The sequence below is a fragment of the Rhagoletis pomonella genome, unplaced genomic scaffold, assembly GCF_013731165.1.
Source record: "Rhagoletis pomonella isolate Grant_MI unplaced genomic scaffold, Rhpom_1.0 Rhpom_scaffold_00297, whole genome shotgun sequence".
NCBI lineage: Eukaryota > Metazoa > Arthropoda > Insecta > Diptera > Tephritidae > Rhagoletis > Rhagoletis pomonella.
This window is the reverse complement of record NW_023458851.1, coordinates 25,483-41,338: the sequence shown is the minus strand read 5'-3', so window position 1 is coordinate 41,338 and position 15,856 is coordinate 25,483. Positions and strand designations below refer to the sequence as shown.

Sequence of the window (15,856 nt, the reverse complement as noted above, 5' to 3'; positions counted from 1 at the left end):
TTATAAAATTGAAGATTTTGGGTCCAACTCCCCACTGCTGAAGTTTCTCTAAGATTACGTGTGCTCCTACTCTGTCGAACGCTTTTTCGAAGTCTAATGATAGTATGGAAATATGGTTATGTGTAGATAAAGCTTTCGCTACATGGTAGTCGATGTGTAGCAGCGCATCCGTACATCCTCTTCCTGGTCGGAACCGAACTGGCAGAATGAAATGAGCTTTTTTGTTTCTATAAACCACAGTAGACGCGTCGCGACTATTTTCTCCACTAGTTTCGAGAGGCACGAATTTAGCGAGATTGGTCGATAAGATTCAAGCTGATTTGGCTCTTTTTGGGGTTTTGCGATGAGGACGACGCACAGTGTAAGATTTTACACATCTAGCTGCTTTTAATTCTGTAATTCGAAATCTATTGAAGATAGATCAATGAAATTTTGCCCAAGGTACGTTATAAGATAGGCGAAGCTTTTTACAAAAAATTGGTAATTTATAGTTACTGTCATGCCACCCTATTATATAACTGCAATTTTTAAAAATGCAAAAACTGAAATATTTTACTAACTGCAAAGGCTAAAATGCCCAAAATTGATATTTAGAATTTCCCTATAACAAGAAATTATAAACGGACAGAAATGGGCTTAAAAATAAATATATATTTTTTTTTTAATTATGGGCGTGGAAAATATCGATAAAAAAGTCAAGTTGGTCAACAAAATTCCGTTATAAGTTCAATATTTCTTACTCTATTTACAAAAATGGGATACCATTGGAAATGTAATGAATCAGGCTTTCTCTATTCAAAACGAAAATATAAGAACTTGTCTCGGTCGAGATAAAATGCAAATAAATTACTCGAAGAAAATGAAATTCCCAGTAGGCCAGAAAAAACAAAATTTCATCAGAACCTGCACTTTCCAGCAGCTAAAATTATGTTGTTTAAAGTCTAAGAGGAGTGGCAAATAAACTGAGATACAAACTTTATCGAATAGTGGCGGATAACGAGTTTGCGGGTCTAATGAAATTAATAAATTGCTAAAAATAAATTTAAGTTAACATCGTTTTACTTTAACATGGAATAGGACTGAGTTTACTAAAAGCCCAAAAATGTATATTCATTAAAAAGAACATACCCAAGCAAATAAGACCAAAATGGTATTTTAGTAATTGTTGCATAAATCACATAACACCGACAAAATAAACATTGAGATTCAGTTTCAAATATAAAAGTTTAAATATTATTGTGCTCGGTAATTTTCCAAATCAAACCCCGTCCCGCCATACACTTTCATTAAAATTGTTTAGTTGTTATTGTTTCGTATTTATCAGGCATTTCTAAAAACATTCTTGACGTTGTTTTCAAATTTGGTGACACAAAATAATGGAAATAATCTTTTCTAGAATATGGAAATGATACACTGTGCGACGGTGGCATTTTTCCAGTTTTGCGGCATTGTACCCGATTGAAAAATGTTCTTATACAAAGCTAGAAGTCTTGTCTTTGCAGATGCGTTCAATTGCTTAATCATTGCATATGAAATTCGATCGAAACCTGGAGTTTTTCCTTTAGTTTTTTTTTAAGTTGAAACTAGTTCTTCCATTGAGATAGGAGTTTACATTTTTCTTGCAGTTGGGTTGGTTGGTTGATTTGGTGTTATATGAGAGTTTTTAGCTTGCTTAAATTCATATGCGAAGTTTGAGTCATTGGAATATTGAGACCAGTTATGAGCAAGAAGGCTGGCCATAGGCTTGGATTCGGTTGTTGTAACTTGAGCTGTTTTTATTGCGTATATCGATGTTTGCTTATTACAGTTGGTTAGCCTCCGGACTTTGCTCCATAGTTCTTGTAAAGTTGAATTTATGTTAATTGAATTGGCAAAATCTTCAAAACTAGCTTTTTTTGCGCGTTTCATTCCCCTTCGAAAGATAGCGCTACGCTTTTTGTATTCTAGAAGATTTTGTTGTGTAGGATATTTTTGGAAGATATGCCAGGATGTCATTTTTTGGTTGCGGAGATCTGCTAATGTTTTGTTCCACCAAGGAACGTGTTTTTTGATTTTGCTGGACGACTGTGGAATGGAAGCGTTGGCTGCTACATTTTATTGTAAATTATTATGTAAAATATATTATATTAATATTTTATAGTTTAGGTTCTTCGTCAGAGTCGGGTATTGGCATGAAATAATCGTTTTTGTTTAATAATTGTTGGGTAAGTTTAGTGCATGGTGAGACAGTAGATATGTTGTCAAGTATCATTTTGGTTTGCTGGGATATGTGATGGGGTGAATTTTGCTGTTGGTTGTAGTTTATGTTTTGATTGAGTGATTTTGTTGTTGTTTTGTTAGTATTATTGTTAAAGCTATTGCTTTGGAGTGGTTTTTGCGTTTTTTGTAGTTTTGGTAGATTCGTTTTTGTTGGTGGAGATGTAACCGGACGTTTAGCCATGGACGTACTTGTTTGGGTTGGTGATGATGGTGCTATGTTGATAGGTGTTGATTTACCTGTTATGGTGACGTTTGCATACGTGCTTTTGGAGTTTGCATTTGGAGTGTTAGTTTCGTTGTATTTGCGCCGTGCTTCTCCCATGGAGCATTTAGCTATGGTTTTAATTTTTAGTATTTCCTGAGTCTGCTTAAATCAGGCGTGATCGCTACCACAGTTTGCACATTGCTTACGTGTGCAGTCAGCTGGAGAATGGGGTGGAAGATTGCAGCCCTCGCATGTGGCAGGGCTGGTGCAGCGTGTTTTGGTATGCCCTATCACCTGGCAATTTTTGCAGCGCATGGGTGTTGGATAATATGGCGAAACTTTGACTTTCAATAACTTTCTTGGTATTTTACCGTGACTTGACAAAGATTAGCAATCGTTTTTAGTTTTAAGTATTTCTCTGCTATTCTTGAGTTCCGTGTTAGTATAAGTAGTGAACCGTCTTTGAGTTGTTTTATGTTTTCTATTTGAGTTTATACTCCGTCTATTGCTCTTTTTATTACGAATGGGCTTAGTTTTTGTAGTTCATTTTTGGCTGCTGTAATTGTTATGTATTTGGGTTGGTTAAGTGGTGTTTGTTTATGTGTAAGTGTGGGAAATGAGTAATCGATGTTATAGTCGTCAAATTGGCTTAGTATTGCGAATCTGTCTGTTGATTTGTCAGGTGGCTCTGGTTGTGTTGGCATTTTGTTGTTATGTTGTAGCGGTTCCTTGTTTACAAAGTGGTTGTTATAGCCTGATGCTCCACTAAAGTGCACAAAAGCGAAAATATGACAACGGGTTATTTAGTATTGTTATTACGCGAGCTAAGAACACTTTTATAAATACACGTCCGAATAGTTTGAGAGTTAGGCGATGACGTGGTTCGTGTTTTAGATTTATAACCAATAAGTACATTAGAGTTAAATTTCGATTAGGATAAATAATCATTATGATTGTTTGTCAGTTGTAAGTTTAATAATTATTATAACTTCCCTTCGTAATCTGGTAATTATTAATCATATATTAAATGATTATTTGTATTATTTTTAAAAAACCAAATGTAATTCAAGTTAAGCTGTTAATGATATAATTTTTAAATGTAACAAATATTATGATTAACAAGACTGATTGGAGAAAATAGTTGAAAACATTACCGAAAATTTACATGCTTAAAAACCCAAATGTAATTAAATTACGATATTGAAGACTTATTTTTAAAGTTTAACCAATATAATGATTAACAAGACTGATTGGAGAAAAAAGTAGAAAACATAAAAAAAAAAGATTTTTAAATAACCAAATGTAATTAAATTACGATATTGAAGATCTAACTTTTAAATGTAACCATTATAATGATTAGCAAGACTGATTGGAGAAAATAGTAGAAAACGTTACTAAAAAATTTAAATTTTTAAAAAACCAAATGTAATTCAATTTAAGATATTGAACATGTAATCTTTAAATGCAACAAATATAATAATTTTTAAAAGATTAACTTATATGCATTATAACAATTGCATCTTTAGCATTTTTTATATTTCTTCATATAGTCTCTTTGAAAAAGGATTTGTTTGAATTCCATTAATTTTGTTTAATATATACTAGAATTTCAATGAAACCATGGTTTATTTTGAATATTTGGGAGTATTTGTCGATAAGATGTTTCTTTAGTGAGAATTTTATGTGAATCTTCATTAATTCATTTTTAATCACCCTCATCGCAAGTGTCGTGTCGAATGCAAGTCGTTTTTCGAGAGTCGAATCGTATCGAAAACTTCACGTCATTGCCTAAAATTTCCACTCGACTAGAGTATTAAAACGGAAAAACTTGGCAGCGCTGTATAGTTTTCGACGATTTTCGTCGTTTATTTATTTCAGCACGACAGTAGACAATGCCAATGTTATCGAGTCGTATAATTTAGCCTAATTTACGACTTACGCAATGATGCTGAATATCTATATGGCCATAAAAAGTTAATTCATTGTCTATTGCGTAGATCAGTGGAATCTTCTTTATACATTTAATTCAATCTGTATATAAAAACGCATTTTAGCACTACCAGACTACTTTTCTTCTACCTTTTCACATCAGGGGATAAAATTGTTACCCGCTTCTATTTCCTTCTCAAATGCAACCTTACAAGGCAGTCGATTGACACAAATGTCAATATTTATCCAACCTTGTATTATTGAATGTATTATTGAATCATGAACGAAGACCAGTGCTGCCGCTGTCACTTCAATTCAAGTTTGTCACTTCTCTTTGGAAGCCTTCACTTCATCACTTCATTTTACTTCCGTTTTACTTCACTTTAGGGCCGGTTTCTCCATCTCTGGTTAACACTAAGGGCCAATTTCAAATGAATATTTGAATGGCACTTTTAAGTTTAATTGTGAACTGTTGTTTAAATGCCATTTAACTTTCGTTGGGTTTCAGATCACCTTTGTTTAAATATGCCAAACAATTGACAGCACTGCTGCATGTTCCTTGAAATTATTGTTGCATTTGCTTGTTTGTTTACATTTTATGCTGAACAACTGATTGTTTTTTGGTGGAATGACAAAACTCGCCGCTATAACTATTGTCATGTTTATAACCAATTGTCACGTTTAGGTATGCAGAGGGCAATTTAAAAGCTCCAACGGTGACAATTGATATTATTTTTGTGATGACCTATTGAGTATGGGACACCGCTAAAACATATGTTAATATTTTCAATTTTATTAATTTTGCAGAAAAAAAGTTGCAAAATTTTACTAAATTAAAACTGAATCCATTTTATTTGCGTAATTAGTTGTGTTAAAAATTTATTATTTGCGTATGCATATCATAATAGTATCCATTGCAGAATATTATTCATGGAGGAAATAACTATTACGTACGCGGCTATTATTGTGGAGCAAGAAGAAATTATACAGGCAAGAAGACTTCTGAGCGAACTCCGAAACAACAGTCTTTTTGGACAGTTTTTACACGTTTGCAGTTCGGGGTGGTCTTCACAAAACTGCAGCTGCTCTTGTGTGGTGCATTCATATTTTCCACGCCTTTTACTACACGAATTCATAATAAAATGAAATAAATTTTCCTATTATATAATTACTCTCTTTACCGACGTTTCGTAATCCATTGCTGTGGTGTATTTTATTTAAAAGAAATCCCGTCTGTTTCAGTGGCGGTCAAAAAGAACAATTAAAATGTAATAAGGAAGAGCTGTTTCACTATAGAGAAACTTTCGCCGCAATTGGCAAATAAAACGAGCTTTTCGCTTGTCATTATTGACTGTGCATACCTATGACAACTATGAAGACTGTGAAAATTAATAGTGGAAGTTAATCAGCAATCTCTACTTAAATGACCGGTAAAACTATAGTTAGGGCCGGTTTCTCCATCTCTGGTTAACACTAACTCTCCGGTTAAACATTGTTATCGACGTTCTAACTCCATGCATATAACAGGGAGTCGATAAGGTCGGTAACGATGTTTACCGGGGGATTAGTGTTAACCGGAGATAGAGAAACTGGACCTTAGGGCCGTTTGCACCATGTCTAGTTAATTCTAACTCCCAGTTAAACATCTTTATCGACGTTATCGACACCCATCATATAACATGTGATCGATAAAGCAGTTAACGTGCTTAACTGAAGGATGTACCTCCAGTTAGCGTTAACTAGACATGGTGCAAACGGCCCTTAGTGGAGGAAAAGGAGGATGAGAGAAAGAGACGGGAGTCGAGTTTGAGCAGCCGAATTGTGCGGTCGACTAGCAGCAATGAAATTAATTACTATTGCATTTTATTTGAATTTAATCTTTGAATAAATAGTCTTAGTGTTAATATTAAAATTAGTCATTCTTCTGAAAAACACAATTAGTGAAATGAAAATATGGATGAACAATTAAATGGTACATTTTTTTTATTTTTATGACGTTGGGAAATATTGCCAATCAAAAAGAAAATTGCACGCCAAAACTTAACAGTCAGAAAGGGTCAAAATGACGTGGGTTCCAAGTTTTTACTAGTTTTCCGTTTAATAACTTTTTCTGATAATTTTCTGTTACTCTCAAATTTTCTTTCTTATTTTTCTTATAATATTTATTCACAATGAGAGAAATATCAAGAAAGTACGAAAACGCAAAAACAAATTTTATGAACATCTGATTAATTTGTTATTTTCCTACGGAATTTTTTAAGAAAAATAGTATTTCCCATCTTAATATATATTTAAATAGGTTTATTTTGTCAATTGCAACTCTAAAAGCACCACAAACATTTCTTTTGGTAATGTGAATTGCATTAAGCATCAGCCATCAGCTGTTTTTCTTACTAGCAAATAGTTACTAGTAAAAATTTATCCAGTAAAACTTGCAAGTTCAGCAGTCATTTTTGCACACTCTTTTGCTGGTTTCTTGCAAGTTTTTGCGTTCCAAAACGCCTTCCAGAACAACCAGTAAAATTAGTACTGGATTTTGCTGGATAGTGCGTCCCCGAACAGGGCTACTGAATGAACCTAGTGACAACCACAGAGAAATTGAAGTGTATGTTTATATACGTAGGGTCTGAATGTTTTCCACTTGAAATAATTTATAAAAATTATTAAGTGAAGCTCGCAATAGTCTGCAAATTCCTGTTCGCGCTAAACTTTGTAAGTTCCTCTCTGTGAGAAGGTAAGATAAATTATTATTGAAACTTACCTTCTTTTTTACTGATATCTGTCATACCAGCGTTACTAGTTGGAATTGGTGGTTTTTGTGTAATAGCCATAAGCGCCTGCTTAAATTTTATTTTGCCTTCAGCGTCTACAAGTTGCACAAGTTTTTTTTTGTAATACATCGTTTCCAGTAGTGTCTGGGATATTTGTAGCTGTATACTTAGCATTCGGTGAGATCATTTTAGCCACGCTATCAATTTTTAACGGCATTAATTTTCCTATCCGACTTAGTGCAATTATCTTCGTTTTGTTGTGTGTTGTTTTCTGAAAACTGGCGCCGTTGGAAACTGGTAGCGCTATTAACCTGGGCGTATTGAGCTGTATTGATTTATTACCAACTTCCTTACTTTCTTGTTTTTGTAGAGTTGACAGAAATGGGAGAGTATCCTGCTCTTGAGTGTTATCGTATGTGGGATTCATTGAAGATGGTCCATTTTTCATAGTGCCTTCTGAAGAAAATATCAGATCCTTAATCATATTACTTTCGAATGCTGGAGGGTCACGGATATCAATCCTGATGTTTTTTTGGGAAATGTAGTTTTGGGTTGTAAAATTTATTTCGGGTGTACATTCCGTTCGCTGTGGACTCTTGCACATAATATTAATACGACGACTAGATGAGACTTCAAGATGCGTCTCATCAACGCCTACCGATGGTTGAATTTTCATATTATCAGCTGAAACTACTCCGCTTTTATTTAGAAATCCAAATAAATTATCACCTAACTCTGCCTTATTGCGAATAAAATATATCGGTCGGGGTTTTTTTGTGGAATTCACTTGGGTTGTAGGTGGATCAGTGTTTATATCTATATTTTGTGATGAAATATTTAGCGTTGATTCTTTATTAAATATGGAACCTTTTTTGCTCTCATTTGCTTCCGTGATCACATGCCTCAGCTGGTCTCCTTGCTTTGATTTGTTGATTATAGCGTCCTTACGAAGCCACATTTCCATTAATGTTTCAGCGCCAAGAGTATGCATGCCACTTAGTGTTCGATCTAGTACCAGATTATGTATAAGTTGAACAGACTTCTGTTGTAGGTGGTCATGAAAAAACATTTGAATTCTTATTGGAAACTCGCCCCATCCTCTGCGAGCTATTTGAAAAGGTGGGATTCGAATATCTACAATATCATTTGGTCTGTATGAAGGGTGAAGATGGAAGCGTACTTTCTTAATGAAGGACTCAATGGGTATGGTCGTATCTTTGGATTGTACGTAAACTATCCATTTATGAGTAAGATCAGCAGCTTCAGGTTTTTTTTTATCTACTCCACCACTTTCTGCTCCAATATAGGTAGAAGTATTACCTATAGCAATAATTTGTTTTCTCTTGTTGTTTAGACGAGATGCATTAAGTGCTCTTGTCTTTTTTATGAATTTATTTTCCGTCATAACAGATATAGATCTAAGAACGCCTTGAGGTACAACTAAAGAATTTTTTTGATTATGTACAGATACCGCTTTGGCCACTTGCACATTTGCTTGCTTGAAACGATCAATAACCAAACTTTGTGGTATTTTCGATTGAGATCGTGCGCGTATAGTGTTTAATGCATTTTGGGCCGCAGCACGTTCAGGAATTGGACGGCATAAAGTTTCAGAATGGCTAAAAGTTTTTTTTGCAGCTATATTTTTGACGGAAGGGTGTAGCTCCATTAGTGGCGCGTGTAAATTATATCCAAAGAGCGTTTCATTTCCTCGCACAGCAGTCACATCACTCGCTGCTAACACTAAATTTTGCTTTTGGTAAAATTCTGATACAATTACATACCGCAAACGATCCAACAAGGTTCGAGACTTCTCCAGTCTTTTTTCTATTTCCGCTAACTCATCTTGCTTCAAACTGATTTCATTTTGAAATTCACGGAAAATATAATTACAAATCATATCTAACTTGCTGTCGGTATTTGAAAATGTTTCATTAAGTAGTATATTAGTATTCTCAACGCGCAATTTCTTCTTTGGACAAGGACGCACATAATCCGGATCATAGTATTCATTATGCTTTCGCTTTTTCGGTGAAGCGCTCGAACAAAGCATATCAACAAAAATACACTTCGTTTCTCCTAAAGGTGTTGAACTTGTTTAAAGAGCGTGTCAGACGTGGCAATATCTCTAGCTTTTCCACGCAATTCGCTGTCGAATTGAGAAATTTTAATTCGTTATGTGAACAGCCAGAAAGACCTTTCTCTCACATTTCGGAAAACAGTTTCAGAAACATGATACAAAAAAAAAAACGTAGTTTCATTTAATGACATTTATTGTTGTTGTTAACTATTTGACTTTTAATAATATTGACTTTTCAGCAAATTTATGCTACCTGATCACTAGAAGAAATATTTTTTTTTAAGCAAAAGATTTTATTTTATGGACTTGAAAATTGGGCCGGCTACATAATTTCGAAAATGGGGCTGACGACTAGGTTTCAGAACGCTCAAAGTGTATACTTACACATCGCCGTTTAAAGTACAAAACCGCGCATCGTCGTTGTGCAAAACCGGGTAAATGACATTTTTTGCCAAAAATTTGATTTGCTCACACAAGCTCTTGGCTTACAGGCTAACCTAATATCCGCGGCTTGCGTTTTGGTACGCACGCCGTAGAATTTTTTGTTTTGCGTCACCCGAAAATGGCTTGCGTGCGTTTGCATTTGATTTCATTGAGCGAAATGTCAAATCAAAATGTCACGCAGAACAAAAATTGGAAATTGAGTTAGCTTCATACGCGCGCCGTTCAATTTCGGTTGGTCGCATACAAAATGTACAGTGACGAGCAAAACTGTAACATGGAGTAACACTTTTTATTTCAGCTGTCGCTATCTTTCCAAGTTTTAACGACATTCATACGGTTGTTGTATATTTTTATTGGTACATCTTTGCTTCCTCTGTCATAACGATTTGAAGTCAATTCAACAACATTTACAAAACCAGCAGACAAAAATGTAAATTAAGGCATATGTTACACTTTTGCACTCATATATTTTTAATAACTTTTTGACAATTTTCACAAAAAAAAAGAATTATTAACACAATGTTCAGTATGCTTTTGCTTTATTTAGTTCCTGGTTGCAATTTGGCATACCTAATGTGTATGTCTGTAAAAATTCTGGAGCTATAGCCTCCCATATATCCTTGGTGTGCTTTCACCGCTCATGTACTCCATTGGACGGACTTGGATACTTAGTAAGATGCGCTTTTAGTTGATTTCGCAAATTCTCGATGAGATTCATGTCCTCGGATTGTGGAGGTCATTTCAAATTAGCAATTTTCTGCTTTTGTTCCAGTCTTTGCGAACATGTGCAGTGTGTTTTGGTTGCTTTTTCAGCAGAAACTCTAATTTTTCCGACTACATCTTGCAAATTTTGTTAAAATATGAACAGATACTGTTCCTTACGCATAATGCGTACAAACGGATCAACAACATTTTTGAAATACAACCCCAAACTATTATTGACCGACCACTGTGATTCACAGTTTGCCTTACATGATGCGCTTAGGCTTAATTTGGGCCTTTGATCCAATACCATGCCCGGCCATCTGATTGAAAGCTATTAATTTAGTCTTGTCAGACCAAATAACCCTCAATTAAATCTTAAAAATGTGTTTTTTATTGCATTCTGTAAGGCCTAACATATCCCAATAGGCAACGGTCCGGTTTTCGTGCGATGCAGCAAAACGCTGCCACACTCGCACATGTATTTTGATCAAATTTGCTTTTTTCTTCTTTTATGATCCATTTTGCTCAATTTGGCAATTTTTCGCCTCACTATCTACTGATTTGCATTCAATTTTAATACCTTAAGCGCTTCTGTAGTAGTGCCTGCAGCGCTACTTGCTACTAAGTTCACAAGATATCGGACTGTAATATATTTTGACAGACTTTCTTTGTCCTTAGTAACACTTTAGGCTATATTTTTTCTCAGTCTTAACATTTTCATGTGGCAAACTCCACAATTTTTTGCCACTTTCCCAGCGGTCCCGCCTTTTCGCAGTAAATCTATTATTTACATTTATGTTTCCTGATTAACCATATTATTTATTGGTGATCACTTCTTGAATAAATTACAATACAGAAAAAAGTCATCTGACTTCCAAATAAGCAAAAGATAACTGTAAAATGCAAAACTGAGAGTGAGTGCAAAACTGTAACATTTGCCTTAACTTACATTTTTGTCTCCAGGTTTTTTTATTGTTGTTGGATTGACCTCAAATCGTTATGAGAGCGGGAGTAGGAGTGTACCAATAAGAATATACAACAAAAGTATGAAAGTCGTTAGAACTATGAAAGATAGCGGTGGCTGAAATAAAAAGTGTTACATCATGTTACAGTTTTGCTCGTCACTGTATGTGCATGAGAAATTTTTGACAGTAAATTGGCGGCGTGCGTGAATATTAGGTTAGCCTGTTAAGCCTTATCTATTCGTCCTGAAATGCGATGTCTTTGTAAAAAAGAGAACCATTTTGAAATATGAGTGTTTTTACTCTTTAGAAAATACTTTATCACATATCATTTTAAGTTAAAAATATAATATGTGATATGTGATAAATATATATATATATATATATATGCATTTTAAATTAAAAATTTGAGAAAGTTAATGAAAATAAAATTTGTAATTCATTAAAGAGTTATTCGCAAAAACATTTGCAATTACGACATCACTGGGGCTGCAGCCCCAAGTTTACCACACACACAAACGGAATTCTGGTTACCTCATCCTTTCCCAAGGCTACATCACTGGGGGTAACCCCAGTTGGTGCACACAAAAAGGAGAATTCTATTTGGTAAGGGTTATAATCCTAAAGCGCGGCCGGAGGCCGCCTACGCAGAAAAGAGTTGGACGCACAAACAATTTTTTAATAAAGTGGCAGCAGCAATTTACCTCCATTTTATTTTTAATAGAGTGGCAACACTAGGTTTCTTCCATCTTATTTATATTTACTGCACAAGATTTTTGTGCGGATTTTCAACATTGCAATATTCCAATTAAATACGGAATTTCGTGAAAATTTACACTTGAAACGTGACAAATGTATAAAAAGTAATCAATTCGTCTTGAGTTCATCTGCTCCATTTATTTGCGTAAAATCCATCAAAACATAGTGCGGAAAGTGCAAGTGTTTTTTTTTTTTGTGAATAACTCTTAAATTAATTAAAAATCTTAATTTCCAGTCTCGGATTGTTATCATTCGCGTTAAAACGCGTCGATCGATTCCCCTCTTGATTTTTTTGGTCAATTTTGGCCTGGTTCCGCTGAAGTGCACTTTTACCAAAACCTCTTTCGAAAGACACTTTACATGCAAGGTGTGACTGCTCATTCAACTGCTTTCCGAAATTTCTCAATTTGACAGCCTTTTCGAAATATATTGCATACGAAATATATTGCCACGTCTGACACGCCCTTAACTGTAACTTATTAGTTGTGTTTAATGAGCTGCTCTAGGTTACGCCAGGTTAGTAGGGAATTTACATGAGGCGATTTTTAGTTGAAAGCAACAATCGCCTGGTGTAAACGGCCTTTCGCTTACAATGAAGTTGGTCGGCTGCCTACTTTCGTTCAACTTTTGGTTCAACTAATCGCCTGTGAAAGTTAAATCATGTATATTCCCTATAAGATATCTCACGAAATTGTGTTTCATGGGGATTTTTCTTGCTCTAACTTAAGCCTGCTATACAGTTCAATGTGAGCGGGAGCGTGAGCTTTTTATTTTGACCAATATCTTCGTTATTACTTAACTTTTTGCAATAGTTTATTCATCAAAAGATAGAGAATTAAAATATCTTTCAGAATTATAGAATAAAAAATAATTTACGCATATGCTTTTTTTCAAGCTCACACTCAACTGTGTGCGTACGCAAAGCAGATGTGTGTGAGCGTCCATAAGAATACAAATGGAATTCTTTGCCTTTGCGAATGTTCACGCTCACGCTCGCACTGAACTGTATATCAAGCTTTAAGGTAAGACCACACTAAGCGACGCGATACTGCAGCGGCACTACGCGACACGGCGCGACACTTTTTGATATATCGCACTGAAACTGCAGCGGCGCGACAATTCGATGCAAATTTTTTAATTTTTTTTGTGTCAAAACCTTCAAACAAGATGGATGCCAGTGACGCTGATGTAATGTTAATGCCTTTTATTTTTATTTTCCTTGGCGAATTCTCAAATATTATGTTTCTCTACATACAATTTTCTTCTTGAATGAAATGCATTTGAATATTCACTCACAATTGGAAATCCAATTACTTCAAATTAAAAATATAGTACGAAATGTTATGTCGTTACGCTAGGTATACCGCACTATGCGGCACCGGGACTGCGCGACACCATGCGGCGCAACATTTTTGCCTGTGTGGTCAACATTGCCGCGCAGGGTCGCGTCGCGTAGCTCCCTACATCGTAGTGCGGTATGCTCCATAAGAATACATGCAAAGAGTATTTTGCCGCGCTGTGTAGTGTCGTGTCGCGTCGCCTAGTGCGGTCGTACCTTTAGAGCAAGCAGACACACAGACACGCTTTACAATTGACGACCTGAATTGTCGAGCAATCAACTGTTTTGATAATTTCTGCCTGACAAGTGTTTCATGAGATTTATGATCTGAGTTGCTCTAAAGGCCCGTCCACATACAACTTTGGCGTTGCGTTGGCGCTGGTGTCACTTTGACAGCAGCGCGAGTACCGCCCGTGCTTGCTACAATGAACGCTTAGCAGAGAATACTTTGGTCACTAAATTAACATACTAGCGGAGATAAATCAAAATTTTATATCAATAATTGCATTAAAAACTATATTTCTTGTCCGCATTTGATTAAAAAGGAAAATTAAATCACATAATTTTGATTATTTGGAACAGCTGACGAACGAAGCGCGCGAAAAATTGCGAGTTGGTCATCTTTTTGCGTTGTGTTGGCGTTGGCGTTGCCCAACTTTGGTTATGTGAAGACTTTCATATAAATGCATGGATTCATAGTCAGCTGTCGAAGCGACGCCAACGCCAACGCAACGCCAAAGTTGTATGTAAACGGGCCTTAACTTGCTCTATTTTTGTTTTGGCAGCTGCTCTATTCTGCTCCAACTTGGGCTGCTCTACAATTTTATCGGTCTCATTAAACACAACTATTATGATAAAATGTCGAGAAATCTATGTATTTCCACGAACCAACGATCACGCAATCTGCCGTCGTATTTGTAATTGAATTTCAGAAAAAAGTTTTCTTAGCGCTTTTGATGTTTTTCCCTTTTGTTTACATCGTCTTCTAACCCTTCGGGATGGCTTTTTTTTTTAGCAATTTGATGTTTTATGAGCGGTTTTCATTTTAATTTTGATTCATTACAAATTTGTCATATAAAATGAAGTGCTTTGTGATTGGAGCAAGTTTGTGCGTTTGTTTGGTCTGGCAAAAGGAATAAACTTTCGTGAAAAGTGGGTGCACGTTTGTGGCCAGAACGTTTACATTGAAAAATCAACCCTTGGTAATGATATGCGATTGTAAAACACTTTCAATCATGAAAACCATATTTTATGACCTTTTTTTGCTAATTGTCATCGAGTCTCACTTTGTATATTTTATAATAAATACCAATTTAATCGCACTCAATCCCCGGGCCTTTTTCGTTTTCTTTGTTTGTTTTCACTCTTAGGCAGATGTCAAAAACGCTCAGGAATTAACTTTTTTCATTCTCTTTCGATTGCGTGATCTTGTTAGTTGGTTCAATTGTATTTCGTTACTTTTAACCATGACACCTTTTAATACTAGAAGTTTCGAAAAAATATGGATGCTAGAGCTGGGATACTATCGCCACTATCGATAGTTTTTAAAAACTATCGATGTCGGTTTTAGCACGACTTCACTATGTCTCTTCTTTACATTTCTACATTAAATAATTTTTTTTTTTTATGCAAGGAAATTCACAACAGTCGGCAAAAAAAAAATGTAAGTCATTGGGTTTTTTAGCAACTATAAGCTTACACTGAGTTATAGTAAAATTTAATAAGCAATAAAACTGCTTACACAAAATTTTTATAGAAATTCGAATTAAAAAGCTTGAATTTTTAATTATATTGTAGTTTTTTGGTTTGTACATTTTTTATAAAAATTAGACACTAAATAAACAAAAAAAAGTAGTCAAAACTGCTAAAAAATATTGTGGTGCTATTATTTTGAGCAGTACTATATTCGTTTTCTTATAAAATGGTAAAATGTTAATAATTTCCCTTGTACGGATTTTGATATGCGCCTCCGTACTTTATCTCAGTTTAACTTTTATAAGAATGAGTTGTCAATTTAAACGAATATCTTTTATTTTGTTTGTTTTGTAGTATTATAAATCTTTTTTTATAGCCAATTTCACTTCTTTGCACTTTAAAAGGGACAAACACAAGCCGATTTTAATTTTGCCATATAAAAAATAAATTCAGAATTTTCCTGTCGTTATTCAAGGGGATGCAAGGGTATGTATATAAGTTATATAATTCAGACGCATAAATGAATAAGTTTATTTTATTATTATAAAGTTATTTTGGATGCACTCAAATAAAAAAAAAAATATACAATCTCTTTAATTTACAAAGTAATGTATAAATTTTATAAATTTATTAATTATTTAAATTTCAAGCAATTGAGCTTTTCAATACAATACCTTTCACGACGATAGTACTATCGATGTTTTCAAC

At 34.8% G+C, this 15,856-nt stretch overlaps 1 protein-coding gene across 9 annotated transcripts in view; it reads right to left on the bottom strand.

Moving 5' to 3' along the window:
* LOC118750544 overlaps positions 1–14,964 on the bottom strand; it is a 52,424-nt gene extending 37,460 nt beyond the window's left edge. The window contains exons 1-3 of one of the 9 annotated variants that reach the window (XM_036485265.1): positions 14,763–14,803; positions 14,216–14,576; positions 7,155–9,243 (exon numbers count right to left, since the gene is read on the bottom strand). In XM_036485265.1, coding sequence (XP_036341158.1) covers positions 7,253–9,217 — 1,965 coding nt within the window. In that variant the 5' untranslated portion in view covers positions 9,218–9,243; positions 14,216–14,576; positions 14,763–14,803 and the 3' untranslated portion in view covers positions 7,155–7,252. Of the gene's footprint in view, positions 1–7,154; positions 9,258–12,551; positions 13,680–14,215; positions 14,716–14,762; positions 14,804–14,911 lie in introns of those variants that run through there. The other 8 variants (XM_036485264.1, XM_036485269.1, XM_036485273.1 and 5 more) reach the window with 8 other exon arrangements.
* Between the last annotated feature and the right edge of the window lie 892 nt (positions 14,965–15,856).